A 19,342-nucleotide genomic window follows, 5' to 3' on the forward strand; every position below is an offset into this window, starting at 1 on the left:
CACTCTGATGAACATTTATCCTGTCCTCGTTAAGTCATATTAATCATCTGAAGACTACAGACATAAAACATAATTTGGCCTTTCTTCAACTAAATATACCAAAGGATATTAAAGGGGAAATATCTCTAGGATGATGTTCTATAAATTACATTTATAGTTTCCATTGCATAAATTCGAGCAACTTATAAACAAGCACAACAAAACTGCTTCACAATTCTGTAGCAGTGTAATGAAAAGTTATTAAAAATGATAGTAACTAGCAGAAATGTGCTGAGCTTTGGATCCCAAACCAAAAAGGGATTTATGAGCAGATATGAAATGCACAGTTGATGCTTCCATAAATCAGATGCATGTTTTCCTGGATGACGGGCTGGCAAGCAACTCCAGGATAAGACGCAGTTTCTTGAGACACTCATGAATGTGGAGTGTGCACCTAGGCCTGCTCTAAGACAACCTTTTAGCTTCATATCTGAAATCTACTAAGAACTTGTGGCAGGAGTTCAAAGTTCTACATTTATCCTAGTTTTCAAAGTCTTTAAAACTGTACAAAAATCTGAAAAACATGTCTTTTATAAACTAACTTGCACCTAAGCTGGACCTGGAAAAAAGAAGCATGATAATTCAAACTTAATTATGTAAATTAATCTCCTTACATCTTGAGGAATATAGAGGCACATAAAAGAGGAACCCTCAGAGCAAGTCAAAAGAAGTCATAATTTGACAAATTTCATTGCTTAAGAAGATAGAGACTTGAATGCTTTATCTCCAACTGATAGTTGGGGAAGTCTAAAGGGGAAAACCAACTGCTCTTTAGAAGGCCAGATCTTGAAGTTGAAACTCAAATACTTTGGCCACCTAATGAGAAGGAAGGACTCACTGGAGAAGAGCCTAATGCTGGGAAAAATTGACGGCAATAGAAGAAGGGGACGACAGAGAATGAGATGGCTGGATGGAGTCACTGAAGCAGTAGGTGTGAACTTAAATGGACTCCAGAAGATGGTAGAGGACAGGAAGACCTGGAGGAACGTTGTCCATGGGGTCGCGATGGGTCGGACACGACTTTGCAATTAACAACAGCAAAGGGGAAAAATGTATTGCCAAAATCAAAACAGTCCTTCGTCTATTAGTGGGCACTCTATTAGACTGGTTTGGGTGGCACAGCCTCCCCTAAGTTTCAGAGAAAAGTATGACAAATAGTTCAAAAGATATTTATAATGGCTTTTCCCAGTAGATGAACAGATTTAGCCATTCATTCAATAAACTGATTGGTATCAAGATGGGCAATCATATTCACAAATGTCATCAAAACTACAACTTGTCCAAATCCAATCCAGAACAACAGAATGACTCAATTTCAGTGGAAACTAGATGACTCTCATAGCTCCCTCAGTTTTTTATCTGATAAAACCTGAACAAATTTCTGCTATTTAAGAATCTGAAATTTACCCAGAATCATTTATCTCCTATTATTATTATTTAAATTTACATGCTGCCTGACTTCCAGTGATTATTAGAATGTGCTGTTCTAGAGGCCTTACTTCGCATTGCAAGTGTCATCTTCCAGTTAAGAAGGTTCATAAATAATTACATAAGTTTGCAGGTGGGACTGGCATGGAGTGGTATTTTATCTATGTAAGACAGGGGTGTCAAACACAATTTCACTGAGGGCCGCATCAGCATTGCGGTTGCCCTTGGGGGGCCGGATAGGTGTGGCCAGGGTGGGTGCAGCCTACTGGGTGGGTATGGATGGGGTGGGTGTGGCCTACTGGGTGGGCGTGGGTGGTTCTACATTCGCGTCAAGGGTGCTGGTGGGGGTCTGGGCAGGAGTGGGACAGATCTGAGGGTCTCTGGCAGAAGGGGGTGGGACTGGGGCAAGTGCCAAGGGATGGTTCACCGGGGCAAGTGCCAAGATGGCCACCACAAAATTGTACATTGGCTCCCGGCTGGCCAGCTCCTGGCTGGCCATTCCCTCACTGTTTCCAGGATGGCTTCGGGGTCCACATGAAACCACTGCGCGGGCCGCATCCAGCCCCCGGGCCTTGTGTTTGATATGTCTGATGTAAGAGTTCTTTCTCCAGTACTGTATTAGGATCTCCAGTAAGTAACCAGGAGTAAGAAAAATCCCATGGTATGAACATTCTACTCTTCTCTTGTCAAAATGAAATGCTATCTCAATTTGGAAAATGATTGGTATCAACATTAAGTTGATAATGTCTGAAGTAGTAGGATTGCTTGGATTAAAACTTGAGAGCCAGTTTTGTCTAATCATTAAGGCACCACTAGAAATCAGAAGACAGTGTTCCAATCCAACTTTAGATGCAAAAGCCAGCCGAGTGACTTTGGGCCCATTGTTCTCAGCCCAACTCATCTCACAGGGTTCTTGTTGGGAAAATAGGAGGAAGGCGGCATATTAGGTACGTTTGCTGCCTTGAAGTTTATAAAAACAATTTAGATGGGATATACATATAAATAAATTACGTAAGACTCTTGCACATTTCCCAAGAAGAAATGAAAAAAAGATTCTAGGTTCTTTTTTTAAACATTCAAAAATTACTGGAAATCTTAGTTCTTCAATTGATGAAGCAAAAACGGTTCTGTAAATAGCTTTGCTTTTATAATGTGACAATGTTCTACAAAATCAAATGTAATATTTTTCAGTTTTAACTGGTCAAAACTTTAATGTTGATCACCGAAACTTTTGAATTTTTAGTAGTCAGGTTTTTTTGAAATTCAAACCACACTTTTCTTGAAATGGACCTGTTTTTTTCTGAAAAATAAGTATATTCTCTTGAATTACTATTCTTCTGGCTCCATGTATCAAACAACTAAACTATCCCTAAATTAGTAAATTACTAAACTTTAATTTTAATTGAAATATTTAATTTTAATATTTTTCACAGAAGTCTTGAGGGGAAACTTCCAATTTTGCATCATACACCAGTTATCATAGGAAAAAATCCAGTCCAGAGAGTGGACTTGACAGTACTTTGAAAAAAATCCATCTTCATAAGTTGTTTATAAAAAGTCATTTTATCTTTATTTGGGACATAACCTTCCAAATCATAGGTTTAACTTCATATAGTGTAACTTCTGCTCCACCATTTTCATCAATTAAAACAAGTTCTGGGTTACTTGAGGATTAATATACAAAGGAACTCCATTCCTCTTCCTAATATCTCCTGAGTATCTCATCCAAGTTTTATAAATCAAATGTTTCACATCTTTTTTCCTAATTGATTTGCTTCTAGGCAAACAATATATTGCTTTTTAGAACACTTTATGTTCTAGCGTTAAAAATAATTTTATAACATGATGTATCATTGGTATTTGTCACTAAAGAAATTACCTAGAATATATAAAGTACTTTGAATCTTTGCTGAAAGGATGAACATGAAGGAGCATTTTATCATGATTGTTAGGCATGCAAAAAAAGCTAAAATATGTTGTATATATATACACCCATACATACAGGAAATTTTAAAAATTAAAGTATAGTTGAAATCAGAGACTTTTCTTTTGGATTAATGGATAGAAAACAAGAAAAGTCACAGAACTTTGTTTTAATATATAACCACAGTGAGACTATTATATCAAAAGTGGAAAGGTTTAACGTTATCCATAACTCAGAAATGGCTGATGAAGATGATGGAACTTGCAGAGATGGCTAAATTAACATCTTTGATTAGAATATTTATTTATTTATTTATTTATGACTAGAACACCTTAAAGGACTTTTTGCATGAAACAGAAAGCATGAATTCATGATGTGGTTTGGATGATTAGAAAAAATTTTATAATAGAAAAAAGGGAGCTTTTTTATAATCATAGAATAAGAGACAATATTGTAATTGTGCTTGTATTTATTGAAGGAAAAATGAAAAGCTTTCTGTTTTGGTTGTTTTTCTGCACTTTTCTTTCTTCCTTTGCTTTTTTATTGTTTATTAATTTTGTGTCAGTTTTTATTTTCTTTGTAAAATCTTTAATTTTTTAAATTCTCAAAAAATGGTTCTAGCCAGTGTGCAAGTTTAGAAAAAACAAGTAGGTCAAGGATGGCTCCAACAAGTAGATAAGTAAGTACAGGAAGTAGCTGCCAGGATTAAGGTCGATCTTCTAAGTCTGGAATATGTAAAGCATTTCAATTAGATGCATTATCACTTTGTTTGAGGTTTGAACTTTCCTACTTCATCTCCTCCCTTTCTTCTTGTACTTCCTCCTCCTTCCTTCCTTCTTTCTTCCTGTCTTCTTTCCTCTTCTTCCTCCTTCTCCCCCCCATGACAAAAGTAATGGGCCAAGGAAGGCATAATTTTGTCATTGCATTTCCATGCCACCTCTTTTGAAACCAGCCTGACACTTTTGCATACCTTGCGTGAAGAAACCAATCAATCTGAATATAACTGGGACCTTGGAGGTCTTCTAGTCCAACTCCCTGCTCAAGCAGGAGACACTCTATGCCATTTCAGACAAGTGGCTGTCCAGTCTCTTCTTAAAAACCTCCATTGATGAAGCCCCTACAACTTCGGACGGCAAGCTGTAAAAGGCAACGGCTCTGAATCTGAAGCAATTTCAGGAAGTAAATACGGAGCAGCCAAGGCTTGAAAAACCATTATCAGAAGCGATGGTGCTTGCTGAGGGCGTAAGCCGACGTACGGGCGGGGGAAAGAAAGGAAATCTCCCTTACAGGGGGCTAACAGGTGTCTGGGGTGATGTGCGAGGCGGGATGCTTTCCGAGAGAATGGAAGCGCGGCTGCACCCGGCGTTCGCTCCGCAACGAAGATGGCTGGGAGCTGGAGCGAAGGCAGCCGCCGCCGTCGTAGGTAGCTCTCCGGCGCCCCCCGGTGGCGCTGGGCGGCCTAGAAGGCTGGTCACGTGAGGCGCACTGGGCCTGCCGCCGCCGCCGCTTCCCCCAGTCAGAGCGAAGCGATCCGAGGCAGAGACGAAGAAACAAGATGGCGGCCGGTGGCGATCCGGAGCGGGACGCCGGCGATTCGAATTGAGCCTTCGGCCCTCGCAAGTCGGTGGCGCCCCCTCCCTGCCCCAGAGCTCCGACCGCGGGGAGGAGGCTCCCCGCAGCCTCCCGCCGGACCCGAGTGCCCTCGCCCCCTCGCTTTCCCCCCCCCTCTCGGCTAGCGCCCAGCGATGCGGGGCCGGCGAGGCAGGCCGCCCAAACATCAGCAGCCTGCGGCGGCCCCCGCTCGGGCGAGCACCCCGGCTCCGCCCGCCCCGCCGGGCCCCATTGGGGGTCTGAGGTCCAGATTGCGGGGCAGCAGCCGGGGCAGGTGGGCGGCTTCGGGCCAGGCGGCTGGGGCTGCGGGGCCCAGATCGAGGGGGTCCGGAGCTGGCCAGGCCTCCACCGCCGCCGCCTCCTCCTCCTCCTCCAGGGGGGGCGGCAGGAGGAAGGGAGGCGGCGGCAGCAGTAGCACCCCTGGTGGGGGAGGCAGTAGCGGTAGGGGCCGGGGTAGGGCTGGAGCGGCGGCAGCGGCGGCGGGGGGAGGAGGAGGCGGAGGCAGCCGGAGCAGCAGCAGCAGCCAAGGCAGGGCGGCCGCCTCGTCCAGGAGGAGCGGCGGCGGCAAAGTAGTGTACGACGATCATGAGAGTGACGAGGAGGAGGAAGAGGAGAGCGTGGGGTCCGACGAGGACGAGGAGGACGGCGAGGCGGAGGAGAAGCCAGACTCCCAGGAAGAGGAGGCAGTCATGGAGGACGACGACGACGACGACGATTCCGATTACCCCGAAGAGATGGAGGACGAGGATGATGCCAGCTATTGCACTGAGAGCAGCTTCAGGAGCCACAGCACCTACAGCAGTACCCCAGGTAGAGGGGGGGGCAGTAAGGGAGTCGGGGGGGAGTGGCCCTGGGTGGTGGGTGTGTTGGGGGGGGGTATCGGCCCTTTGAGGGGAGAGGGGCGTCACTCCGCTGGCCCGGCACGGGGGAGGGGCTGGTTGGGGCGGCCGAAGCGGGGAAGGGGGGAAAGGGGGAGCGCGGCAACGGAAAGGTGGCGACTGCATGCAGACGAACAACAGACGCGGAGAAAGAGAGACTCGGAAGGGACTTTTCGAAAAACAGTGCGGCGGATGCCCGAAATGCAACAATGCCAGATCTGCAAAGGAAACCGAGGAAAGGGGTGGGGGAGCTCATCCTGTTGTACTTGGGGAAAGGTGGCGTGTGTAAATATTGGCGTAGGAGAATTTCTGTACGTCGGTGTGGAAAGGGACCAGGGCTCTGCTATCCACAGATGGTCCAGGTGAGTTGTAGAGTCACCTGGAGGATGGCAGATGCGTCCTTAAAAAGATAACATTCCTGAATGTTAAGAAAAAAAGTATGGTTTAAATGTAGTGTGTTAAGCCTACTTCTGTGGCTCAAAATGGGCATCTTCGTTTTGGATGTTGGCTGCTGTTTTTAATTTAATAGCTTTCTGCTGTAAACCTTTCACTGAAAACTGTTGCTTGTGTGGCCTTTTCTGTTCTGTGGTTTTGCTAAATTTATAATTGTTAGAGCTCATTTTCTGCTCTTGATAGAACCCATATTATATGCTTATATAATTTAAATTATAATATTGATTATAGTTTATTTCCAATAAGTATTAATAGAGTGCAAATTATATAAATCATTATTTGACACACTGCTACACTTAACTTTAAGTGTGTCTTAAGTCAGTTCCATTAAACTTCTGAGTAAATATTGTATTCAAGCAAAATGTTATTAGGTGAGATTACATGGACCTAATTTGTTCTGTGGATAATTTTTGTTTCTGTTTCTAAATTAACTAGATAAGTTGAAAATACAATATTTTAGTTCAAGGGATATTATGTCATTTTGCCAAAATACACTTTATTGAGGTTGTGTAAAACTGGTGTCAAGGATTTTAAATAGTTCTATGTTTTAATATATAGATACAGTGATAGGTACAATAGATATATTTGGGGTCTTCTGAATACCTAAATCAGTCTTTTCCAGCCTAACATCCTTAATTTAGATTAGATCAATACTCTTGTAAATCACAAGTAGGATTTTACTGATTAAGGAGTAAGGGAATTACAAGTACATTTGAAAGGTATCATATTGCCCTCCCTCCAAATACATTAAGCTAATTTTTCCAATTTTTATAAAGCAAGCTTTCCTTGCTTCACAGGGTCAGAATAGATTGCATAGATAAGTATAAAGCTTTGTTTACCCATATAATGTTTTTACCAGTTCAGTTCTTTGTTTTGCTTCTTCAGTGACAAGGGAAATATTCTATCCAATTCAGTGTTTAACTAGGATGCTTGAATTAAATTTGTCCAAGGAGACATTGGTAATTATGCTTCTCCAGGAAAGCAAATAACAAAACTGTTTACTTATACTCACAACATGGAATGCATTTTTAATTATATGCACTTATGATTTTTAATGAACTTTAGTACATATTTAATACTTCAGAGTTGCATCTAATTTGTGTAAACTATTTTTATATAACACTAATTGTGTGACTATGGACATTGTATTTAGGATTGTTCTACACATTTTTAAAGATTAAAAAGTAAAGGTTCTTGTCAATATAATAATGTATCAAGCTTGTATACTACCTGATTCTCGATGCAAATATCAGATAGAGTAGCCAGTTTTATTTTATAGATAGATTTTACTTCCCGAGTTATTATCAGAGTTTTCTTATTGCTTTGCTTAACTATCCATGATAATAAAGTTTAATAGTTTATAGTGAATGTGCCTGACCAAAATCTCATTGACTACAGCAATATGCTAGTTTGCAAATTTTGTTTCTACCTGCTGTCCTGTATTGTTCACATATATGCAGTATTACTGTAGCTTAATGCGCAGTTTTTTTTAAAAAAAAAGTTTTCTTAAAATGCTAAAGAGCCAAATATTTCTAGAAAATACTTTTATTTTGAGCCAAGTACATTTTTTTACTTTATAATTTTTGTCCTGCCTTTGTTTTTGATCAGCTCTAGTTGATGTATAATTCAGCATAAAAATGTGCAAATTTTTGCAATCCAGATAGATTCATGCCACCATATCTCATAACTTCTAGTTCAAGGAATTTACTTCCTGAAATGGTGCTGAAACTGTGCACAGAAGAGATTTAGCATTGTCTGAATAGAGTTCATAATTCTCAGAAGTACTCTGGAATATTTGGTTCCGGAACCACTGAATTTTGCATATCCCTAATTTAAAGCAATAAGCATCTGAGAATTACTCATATTTCTTCCTCAGTTTCCTAATTGTGCCATATCTTGTGGGTCAGTATTTTTCTTTCATTTATCACTTGTATACAAGTGTCCTGCCCACTATTTGGAAGTAAATGTAAAGCATGAATGGTAATATCCCATAGTTTGGTTCCATCAGCAGTAGCTATTTTCACTGTTGGAATAGGGGTAGGGAGCTTCCCTTCTCTTCACCTGTTGATGTACAACCTAACAATCAGCTGTGAAGGAGTAAAAAACTTAATAAAGGCTTAGCAGATTTTTAGGGAAAGGAATTTCATAACTTGAAGCCATTGACATAAAAAATTAATAAAAGTTGTCATTTTTGGGGTGGTACTTAGTAATGAGACACGAGAAGCAACAATTCCCTATCAGCTTGATTAATAAACTAATTTTAATAATCATAGATTTGTATCCTTTATTTCGTATTTAGAGAAGAGGGATAAGGATACTGTAATTCCAGAGGACCTTTTAGAAGAAACTGAGTATTATGACCCATACTCTGGTTTCTCTTCAGATCGTATAAGCCTTTTGCCTTAAAAGTATTATGACCCATATGTGATAATGGAGTTGCCCTTGAGTGCCCTAACAAATCATCTTTTCCCAAGAGAGTCACGATTGTGGTAATACTCTCAGTCTATTCAATGACTTGATATCATTGACCATACATACCCTTGTTTCCTTGAAAGTAAGACGGGTCTTATATTAAATTTTGCTCCGTAAACCACATTAGGGCTTATTTTCCAGTTAGGGCTTATATTTGGGGAAATATGGTACTAAATGCACCCATTTGGCTGATGATCTTAACAGGGGCTTATTTTTGGGATGGGGCTTATATTACGAGCATCCTGAAAAATCATGCTAGGGTTTATTTTCCGGTTGGGTCTTATTTTCGGGGAAACAGGATAGTATCCTTTTTTAGCATTTGAGAGAGTTGTGGATTAGAGGTACTATTCTGCTCTGGTTCTGCTCTTCTTGGGAATTGTAGGTTGTCTTGGAAAGAGATTGAAGCTTCCAAACATGGTTTGAAAAAAAGCACCTTCAAGTAAAACTCTTTAGAGATAAAATATCCCAAACGTTTACAGATGTTACTTTAGAGCTGTTGATATAACCCTTGAGAATTTTTGAAGAATGGGTGAATCCAATGGATGGCCACTTTGTTGTGTTGATCTTATTATTGAAAGAGAAAAAAGAAAACTCAGAAGACTATAAACCAATCATATTAAAAATAATACAGAGCAAAAGTGTAGGATAGATTAAGTGTTTGCTCTGTGACCATCTAGAAAAGGATGGTTGACCACTAAGAACCATTGTACAGTCAATAACTCTTCTTTATTTCCTTTCCTTTTTGTATACTGGAAGTTCGCTGCTTTAATCAGGAAATCTAGTCTACACTTTATTTGATCTTTAGCATGCCTTAATTACCCACGGCCTCTAATTTTGTGTGGATTCTCAAACTAGACAATAAAAATCAGAATTGTGACCCTCTGTGTACCACTCCCTACATCAGTGGTTGTCCTGCCATACAAAATTACCAGCGCAGAGTCTCTAAAAGAACCTGCCCATAGTAGTCCTAAAAATAATTCAGGTTTATAAGTACAAATAGGACCCTCTTAAAACAAAATTTGTTTTGCTTGGATTAAGACATTAGTGATCAGTTTTGACAGGATGTGACTATCAAGGGGTCAGGAATAGATTAAGGCAAGGCTGGGCCACTGTGGCCCTTTTAGGATCTGTGGATTTGGCTCAGGAATTCTGGGAGTTTAAATCCACAGGTTGCTCACCCCTGGGTTAAGGAATCCCTTTGATATGAAACTAATTGATGCTATTATAAGTTTTGTTAGGAAAAGGGTTCATACAATTATTTTGGGAAGTCAAGGTATCATAGAATTTGAGAATCTCTGAATTAATCCTAATCTGTAAATTGTGTTTATGAAAGGCCAGCAAGACGTGGCTTTTTACTCTTGACACTGGGGCAGAGTGATGGTATTTTGGGTTGCGGCAGCCCAAGGGAATGATTGAGGTGCCAGGTTTTGGTTATGTTTTATGGTTTTTATAGTTGTGAGTTTTTACTGTGGGCCACCCAGGCTTGTGTTTTACAATGGGCACCCATACAAAAATTTTAAATAAAAATTATGAAAAAGATGTGAAAGTCTTTGGGAAAGCATTGAATAAAGCTTTTTATAATATCCCCGAGGTATATCGCAAAATAAAGGCTGAATGATATCACTGTGTATGGTATATCAAGGAAGTTTATTTCTAGAGGAAGTTTTACTTGTGGGATATCTGAAAGGTGGAGAACATGTTTGCAAAGGGCTCAAGTTAATATTCATTCTGAATATATCATAGAAACTTTCCATCCTAACTCCTGATGGGGTTCTCCTTGGATATACGTTAGATTTCTTGTTGTTTTTTTAAAAAAGCTAATATTCTTTTCTGATTGATTTATACTTTGGTAGCTCTCATATCCATACTTAATATTTTTAGTCTTTAATCTATTTAGACTTTATAATACATCTTCTAATTCCGAGAATATAAGAAACAGTCTTTCTTATAGTTAATGAGTGAATAAAATAAGTCTTCTCATTTCTTCCTTTTCTTAGCCCCACTAATTAAAAAAATAGTTTGCTTTAAAAAAAAAGGTTATAACTATGTTGTTGCTGTTAGTTGTAAAGTCATGTCCGACCCATTGCGACCCCATGGACAACGTTCCGCCAAGCCTTCCTATCCTCTACCATCTTCTGGAGTCCATTTAAGCTCACCCCTTCTTCTATTCTACATATAACTATTTAGTCTGTCTCAAACAATTAACATACAGTCGCTATTTTTGCTATTTATTATTTAGGTTACCTATTTTACTTTTACATTGTACAACTACACTTGTACCCATTATGCTGTTTCTATTGAGGTGAACAGCATTATGTGGACAGTAGAAAAAGAGTAAGAAATAATTGCTCAAAGAAATTAAAAGCATGAGATCAGACAAAGAAAACAGCTAAAACTAATTTACGCCTCCATATCTTTCTATTATTACAAACCATCCTTGCTTCCTCTGCACCTAACAACTGCTTCATACGTTGCCTTTTGTTCTTCAGATTTCTTGCCTCTTTCATTTTAAGGTTCTCAGCTCCATCTAATTGCAACTTCCTTTGTCTTCACTTTCATCTTGATTCATTCACTTCATATATTTATTTTGCAATTTGAGTCTTATTCTCTATATGACCAAACCACTTTAATAAACTTTTTTCATTCATGCCAATCACTTTTTTTAATCCAGTTTGCATCCATTCATATCTCATGTTGAAAAAGTGAGCAACAATCACTTCTTAAGTACCCAAAATATCCCTTTTAGACTGTAGTCAGTTTTGGTTTCTCCTAATATACCCAGCTCTCACTTAGTAGAAGCAGTCTTATATATAGCCATTTTCTTTTTTTGGACAGACAGACATTCCAAGTACATTTATCCAGAGTTACCATAAATAATCAAATGGACACCACACTGTCTTGTCTTACTTATAGCTTAATGTTGAACTGTTTCCTAAGTCAGGGATCGCCAACCCCCGGTCCGTGGACCGGAACCGGGCTGTGGCATGCCAGCAGCCGGTCTGCACAAACAAGCAAAGCCCCATCCATGGATGCAGGTAGCACACAAAACCATATACTTCTGGTCCGTGGAAAAACCTTTCTCTACAGAACCGGTCCCTGGTGCCCAAAAGATTGAAGACCTTTGTCCTAAGCAGTGTATTGTTTTCACGCATACATGGGGGTTCTATGAGAGATCATAATTAAAGTTTTTGTTTGTTTGTTTGCTTTGTACACCTTCCAGTGCTAGTGCTTGCAGTGGTGAGGATTTTTATAAATTGTTTCTTAACTGCTGGTATGCTACTTTGCTGTTAAGTGCCATTGTAAAACAAGGATTGTGTAAGTTAAACGTGAATTGTATTATGTTTGTATTTTTTTGCCATTTTTATGTAGGGGTTCCTGAGACCTGAAAATTTATCCCTCCAGGGTAAAAAAAGGTCGAGAAAAATTGGTACTTTCTCTAAATTAATACATTTAACACAATCTTTCTCACATGAATGTACACATTTTTCAATCACCTGCTAAGAGCAAAAACTTGGTACATAACTCCTTGTTCTGCAGAAGACTACCTTATACAGCTCAAAAGTTTTTTCAGTCTCATGTATCATATCTTTTCATTCAGAATTTTGACACCTTCTGAAACTAATCCACCTAAATATTTATTTTTACTCTTGCTATCTTTCCTTTTATATCAACTGTTGCCCTGGGTATTTTCCAATTGTCAAGCAACTGCCACTTTGTAGACAAACTGCATATGCATTTAACCATTTCTTCCCTTACAGTCTACACTTGCAGCCATGCAATCTGTTGATATTCTCACAACATTTATGACTACTTTTCTAACATCCACTTAAACTACTTGCAACATTAGGAGATTAATGTGAGTCCCAGTATCTTTTCATATAGGATTGTACTTTTTCTTTCTGCAGTTACTCTGTTTTCATTCTCATTTCTTTAACTTTTTTCTTTCCATATCAATTTTTCCCAAGGGCAACCCTTGACATTACCAAAAATTGGTCTGTTCAACATTCAAAACCTTTCATCATTTTAATCTTTCATATTTCTCTTAGTCCTTTAACATAATCAAATGGGTCATACTTTTGGACTTGTGTTCCATTGGATATACAGGAAGTCCTTGCTTAACAACAATTTGTTCAACAACTCAGAGCTATAACTGTGCTGAATGAATGGTATTTATGCTCAGTTGCCAAAATCATGACTGTGGCAGCACCCCCATGGTCACATGATCAAAATTTGGGCACTTGGCAGCCCGCCCATATTTACAACCACAGGGACACTTCAGCTACCCCCAGTCATCATCTTCCTCCCATCTCTGCCCTTCTAGCCACCCTTGCAAGCCAGCACACTTCAGTAGTAGTGGCAGCTAGAAGTACAGAGATGGAGGGGGAGATAAGCTTAGGGGGGAGGCAGATTGAAGAGGAAGCAATCACTTATCTTATTGAGGCTCAGACTGGGAGCAACCAAGCTAGGAATGGCTCGGATCAGCATGGTCCTTCGGCTAACAACAATAATGAGGATTGACTGTGCTAAGTGATGTGGTTGTATGATATGCTTTACAACTGCATCACTTATTGGCAGAAATTCCAGTCCCAATTACTGTCTTACCTTGAGGTCTATATACATATATACATATGGATAGACTTGAACTTAAACGCTGTAAATGAAACAGAGCTTTTTCTAAAGAGGTATATCACTAGTCTCATCCATTCTTTTTTTTTTAATTTTATTTAAATTTTCAATACATATAATACTTTCCATACATTATATATAAAACTAAAAAAAAAGAAAAATACCTTTAAAATAAGACCTTAGGTATCGCTCGTCTATCTCCCACCGACTGCGTCCGCCCTCTCAGCCTTCCTTCCTTACTTCCCTACTCTCTCTCTCCTCTCTCCCCTCACCCCTTCCTCCCATCCAACTTCCTTCCTTCCCTCCTCCTCCCCTCTTATCCCTCTTCGGATACAGTTCAGGGGAAACACCCGAGCGGCACCTCCCTCTAAATTACTCCATCTATTTCATACTTTAATATTTCTATATATACTTAATCCCACCCCTCCCCTACCCCCCCCCCCACTTCCCAGAGCAAAATACAGGGTTATTATAAACAAAACTAACACAATATATAACTTTTAAAACAAAAAAAAATTATAAAATAAACAAATTCATACATTACCCTAAACTCTCTCTAAACTTAAAAAAATATATATAAACAAATCTACTATAAATCAAATATTATAAGAATCTATAAATAGTAATTATAACCTCAAGAAAAAATTAATCATAAAATAAATGGAACTTTAAAGTTCCATATTTATTCTGAATATAATCTATCCACCTTCTCCACACTATAATAAATTTTTCTTGTTTATGGTCCTTTAAATAAGCAGAAATTTTTGCCATTTCCGCTAAAGTAGAAACCTTAAGTATCCATTCTTCTAAAGTAGGCAGCGAGTCCTTCTTCCAGTATAAACCTACAAGTAATCTTGCTGCAGTTATTAAATTCAACATTAAAATAGTTTCATTAACATCTAAATCCATAAAAATACCCAATAAAAATAGTTGAGGAGTAAACTTTACCTTCTTTTTAAAAATCTTTTGAATGTTCCACCAAATCATTATCCAGAAAGCTTTAATCTTCTTACAGGTCCACCAAACATGAAAGTAGACTAGTCTCATCCATTCTTATTCCTTGAATGGTCCAGGCATTTTTTTTTTTTCAGTACTCATCTGTTTTGTTCCCACCAATTCATTCATGTTACCTAGAAGAATACAGTTTTGTTCTGGATTGTATTCATTCAGAATGTTGAATAATTTTCCTCCAAACTCATCTCTAGTTCAGATCAATGTTTACTGGAGCATAATATGCAGTTATCACCAGCCTGCGGATTCTTCCTTTAATGTGTACTACAGCAGCCTAGATGACACCCATTGATACATTTGGACATACAGTTTAGCCCTTTCATTCATTATGAAACATACACTTTCCCTTTCCTGCAGGCTCCCAAGCACTCTTAACGATGTTCTATGTTAGAATTTTTTACACACACATATTGCAGTAAATATCTTCAGTTGGGGATGGAGTTTTGAGTGCAAGTTGCAGCAATCCCAACAGATTAATTGTCTTAATTTGTCAAGCTACTCAGAAACAGTTAATTGTGTGTTTTGCTCTGAGTAGCAAAATAAATATTGCAGCCAGTTTTTTATTTATTTATTTAGAAGAATAGACTCCCTTGTCCTGAATCATGGTATGTTTAACCATTATTTGTTTGAATAAGCCAAAGTTGAACTACAAAATATATTCAACCTTAGATAGTGATTTACCACCTACAACAATCATCTCCAGAGTTGGAATGAGTGCACCATTCAGGTGAGACAAAAGGAAGTGGCAATGTTTGTCCATTTTCCCTTTGTTACGCAATTATTTGGCTTTCCCAAACTTGACCACTTCTAGGTCTGTGGACTTCAGCTTCTCAGAATTCTCATTTGTGCCCACAAACTTAAGGTTTAATGTAGAATTTGACATTCCACCGGGATTTGAAGTCTATAAGCCTGGAAATTGCCATGGTTATGAAACAACAGTAGATCAGCAAAAGGTTCCCCCATTCCCAATCCCACACGAAAGAGAAAGAAAAGTGACAAGCATCTTCCTCCCCGGTAAAAGAGCAGACAGCAACTTGAGCCTGACCTCTGCCAAAGAAACAGAACAATTGTTTATTTCACCCTTGCTCCCTTCATTTGAACTACTGTGCAGCAGTAGAGGGAAGGATATGAAAAAAATAAAAACAGTCTAGCTCAGTCCTACCTTTATTTGAAAGTAGGATCAGCAGGACTATATATCTGTTCATATGCTTTGGGAACATATAGGTCTAGAATGATTATTGAGATATTCCAATCTCATTAGTCTTAATTGGCATTTTTGAACAGGGAGGTTACATTTCCTTCTCTGAAGGAGCCATCAAAGGGAGAAAGAATGATGCATGACAGTTCTCTGATTTGGAATGAGAATCCCCAAGTCTAAACAGGGATCAGTAATTTGCAAATTATAGTGCAAACTTCCTTGAGTATAGTGCATAGTTAAAGGTCTTATGAAGATTCTCAGTCATTTAGGTCATGGTTGTCCCAAAGGTGCTTTTTCAGAAGGCAACTGGATTTGTTTTTCCTGGAAGACATTTCGCTTTTCATCCAAGAGGTTTCTTCAATTCTGAAGAAAATCAAATTAGCAAGAGTAGAGATATCAGTAAAAATAATGTTTACATACTTTTATTACTATATTTGATTTTACATAATAAGGTCTGTCTAAGTCTGTAGACATTCCCCTTAGAATATGAAGATATTTGATATTTGTCTGGTTCCTGAATTAAGATACATTAATTTTCCAGATAGATTTTTCTAGAATTCTAGAATGAAGCAACAGGTCTTAGCTATATATCATTTTTTTTTTTTTGCAGAGTAAACAACCAAAGGCAGAAATGTTTTGTCTGCTCATGAAGTTTGATTACTGTTGTTTTAGATACAAGTAGTCCTCGACTTACGACCACAATTGAGTCCAACGTTTCTGTTGTCAAGAGAGACATTTGTTAAATGAGTTTTGCCTCACTTTTTGACCTTTCTTGCCACTGTTGTTAAGTGAATCACTGCAGTTGATAAGTTAGTAACCTGGTTGTTAAGTGAATCTGGCTTCCCCATTGATTTTGCTTGTCAAAAGGTTGCAAAAAGTGATCACATGACCTTGGGACACAGAAACAGTCACACGTATAAACCAGTTGCCAAGCTTCTGACGTTTGATTACATGATCATGGGGATTCTTCAAAGGTCGTAACACTGAAAAACGATTGTAAGTCACTTTTTTCAGTGCCGTTGTAACTTTGAATGGTCACTAAATGAACGGGTAAGTTGAGGACTACAAATATCATAAGTGAAAATTCAGTCAAGATTGTCAGTGGGGATGTTTCAGATTTTGCTCGCTATTATCCCCTTCTTAACTTATTTGTTGTTCATTTGTAGGTAGAAGGCGACAGAGAATACATCGACCGCGCTCTCCAATCCTGGAAGAAAAAGACATCCCTTTTCTTGACTTGCCCAAATCCTCAGGGGACTTATTGGTGCCTAATGAGCATATCATGAATGTTATTGCCATCTATGAGGTACTGCGGAACTTTGGCACTGTTTTACGCTTGTCCCCTTTTCGTTTTGAAGACTTCTGTGCTGCTCTAGTAAGCCAAGAACAGTGTACACTGATGGCTGAGATGCACATAGTGCTTTTAAAAGCAGTTTTACGTGAAGAGGACACTTCAAATACTACCTTTGGACCTGCTGACCTCAAAGATAGCGTTAATTCCACATTATATTTTATAGATGGGATGACTTGGCCAGAGGTTTTGCGGGTGTACTGTGAGAGTGACAAGGAGTATCATCATGTTCTTCCTTTTCAAGAGGCAGAGGACTACCCTTATGGACCAGTTAAAAATAAAATTCAAGTTCTGCAATTTTTAGTGGATCAGTTTCTGACAACAAACATTGCACGGGAGGAATTAATGTCTGAAGGGGTTATACAGTATGACGACCATTGTAGAGTTTGTCACAAACTGGGGGACTTGCTGTGCTGTGAAACTTGCTCAGCTGTCTACCACTTAGAGTGTGTGAAACCGCCTCTTGAAGAGGTCCCAGAGGATGAATGGCAGTGTGAAGTTTGTGTAGCGCACAAGGTGCCTGGTGTAACAGACTGTATTGCTGAAATCCAAAAAAATAAACCGTATATTCGACATGAACCTATTGGATATGATAGAAACAGACGGAAATACTGGTTCCTGAACAGGAGGATTGTTATGTAAGTACATATTCTAGCCATATCAGTATTATACATCTTTTTAATAAAAGGCAGTTGATTGATATATTTTTATTTTTTTAACATGGCTTCAGGCCTCATGTATTATATTTACTTATAAGATTAAACAAAATTTCCATATTATTGGGAGGGAGGGAGGGCTTGTGGTAATTGTAGCTGAAAAACGCCAGACGCTGCTTTTGCAGTTTTAAAACGTGTTATCTGAGCTTAGAAAAATTAGTTTTTTTTTCCTTTTTGTGTTAGTGGTGCTCTTAAGGATTTTTTAAATTTAAGAAAGCAATTTATAGTATCATTTACATCCTGTGTCTCTGAAATGAATATTTTACTTGCTTCTTCAAAGTGGCAGTTTGACATTTTTCATCTTACTTGCAGTTTTTATATGAAAACCCAGGTAACAAATTCATATAATTTAAAATGCAGCAAGCAGTTATAGGATGATGTTGACAACGATGAACCTGAAGTGCAGTTTTGTTTTTTGTGGAGGTCTGGTAGAAGCTTGAAATGAGGGCTCTGAATAACCATGAATACATCTTCTTATTTGACAGCCAGTATGGTGTAATGGTTGAAGTGTTGAAATCAGAACAAGGAGACTCCCTCTTTCATCCCTGGAAACACACTGGATTATTCTGGGCCACCTATTCTCAGCCCAGTCTACTTCACAGGGCTATTATGACAAAAAGAAATAGGTTTTGTACTGCATTAGGCATAAGAGTGTTCCAGATTAAAAAATAATAACATGTAATTTGCTTCCAAAGATTCCAAAGACTAGGACATTGCTGAAGAATCAAGTGTTGACATTCTAATGAGTCACTGGTCTAATCATACATAATTCTACATTATGGTTTATTAGACAAACCAAAGTGACCTGGTTTAGACATATTGCGAAGCCATAATAGGTGATGTTATCATTATGCTTGTCCCAAAACAAACTACATTATACTTTGGTATTGTTTGCCAACCTTTACAGAAGTCAGACAAGGCACTGGTACAAATCCAAAGTACATCATGAGAGGATATTGACATATTGTCAATGTTTTAGTTTCCTTTGGGTTTTATTTGTAACTAAGATGGTGGTCAATATTTCTGTTCACAACGGAGTGTATTTAAACCAAATGAACTAATGTGCTATTTGTGAAGAGAAAGCCATATATATATATATATATATATATATATATATATATATATATATATATATATATATATATATAGGTTTTTAGGTTTTGCTAACAAAGAATAAAGAGAGAATGGTATAGCTATTTCGGGTTCCTTTAACCCTCATCAGCCAAACTTACTCTTCTGAGATTCGAACCTGGGCTATCTGCATGTTAGGCAGATGTTATAACCTCTAACCCGTGGCTTAGAGGTTATAACATCTGCCTAACATGCAGATAGCCCAGGTTCGAATCTCAGAAGAGTAAGTTTGGCTGATGAGGGTTAAAGGAACCCGAAATAGCTATACCATTCTCTCTTTATTCTTTGTTAGCAAAACCTAAAACCTAAAAATGTAAAATGATGTCGCAGTTAGTGACTGCTGCTTGTGGATGGCTCTAGATTGAGCTGATAGAGGCAAAAGAAAAGAAAAGAAAGAAGATTTCTTTCTCCCATATCTGGGCTGACAGGGTGTTCATTCAAGGTATATATATATATATATTTGTGTATAATTTACAGTGATCATGTTCATGTAGAATGCTAAAC

General features: G+C 38.6%; 1 protein-coding gene across 7 annotated transcripts in view; it reads left to right on the top strand.

Moving 5' to 3' along the window:
• Window positions 1-3,735: 3,735 nt before the first annotated feature.
• BPTF (bromodomain PHD finger transcription factor) overlaps window positions 3,736-19,342 on the top strand; it is an 82,541-nt gene continuing 66,934 nt past the window's right edge. For 4 of the 7 annotated variants that reach the window (XM_039326825.1, XM_039326828.1, XM_039326829.1 and 1 more), the window contains exons 1-2: window positions 3,736-5,812; window positions 16,807-17,629. In XM_039326825.1, coding sequence (XP_039182759.1) covers window positions 5,137-5,812; window positions 16,807-17,629 — 1,499 coding nt within the window. In that variant the 5' untranslated portion in view covers window positions 3,736-5,136. The remainder of the gene's footprint in view (window positions 5,813-16,806; window positions 17,630-19,342) is intronic. The other 3 variants (XM_039326822.1, XM_039326827.1, XM_039326824.1) reach the window with 1 other exon arrangement.

The sequence above is a fragment of the Crotalus tigris genome, unplaced genomic scaffold (assembly GCF_016545835.1).
Source record: "Crotalus tigris isolate CLP2741 ecotype Arizona unplaced genomic scaffold, ASM1654583v1 scf7180000024345.2110221, whole genome shotgun sequence".
In the NCBI taxonomy this organism is placed as follows: domain Eukaryota; kingdom Metazoa; phylum Chordata; class Lepidosauria; order Squamata; family Viperidae; genus Crotalus; species Crotalus tigris.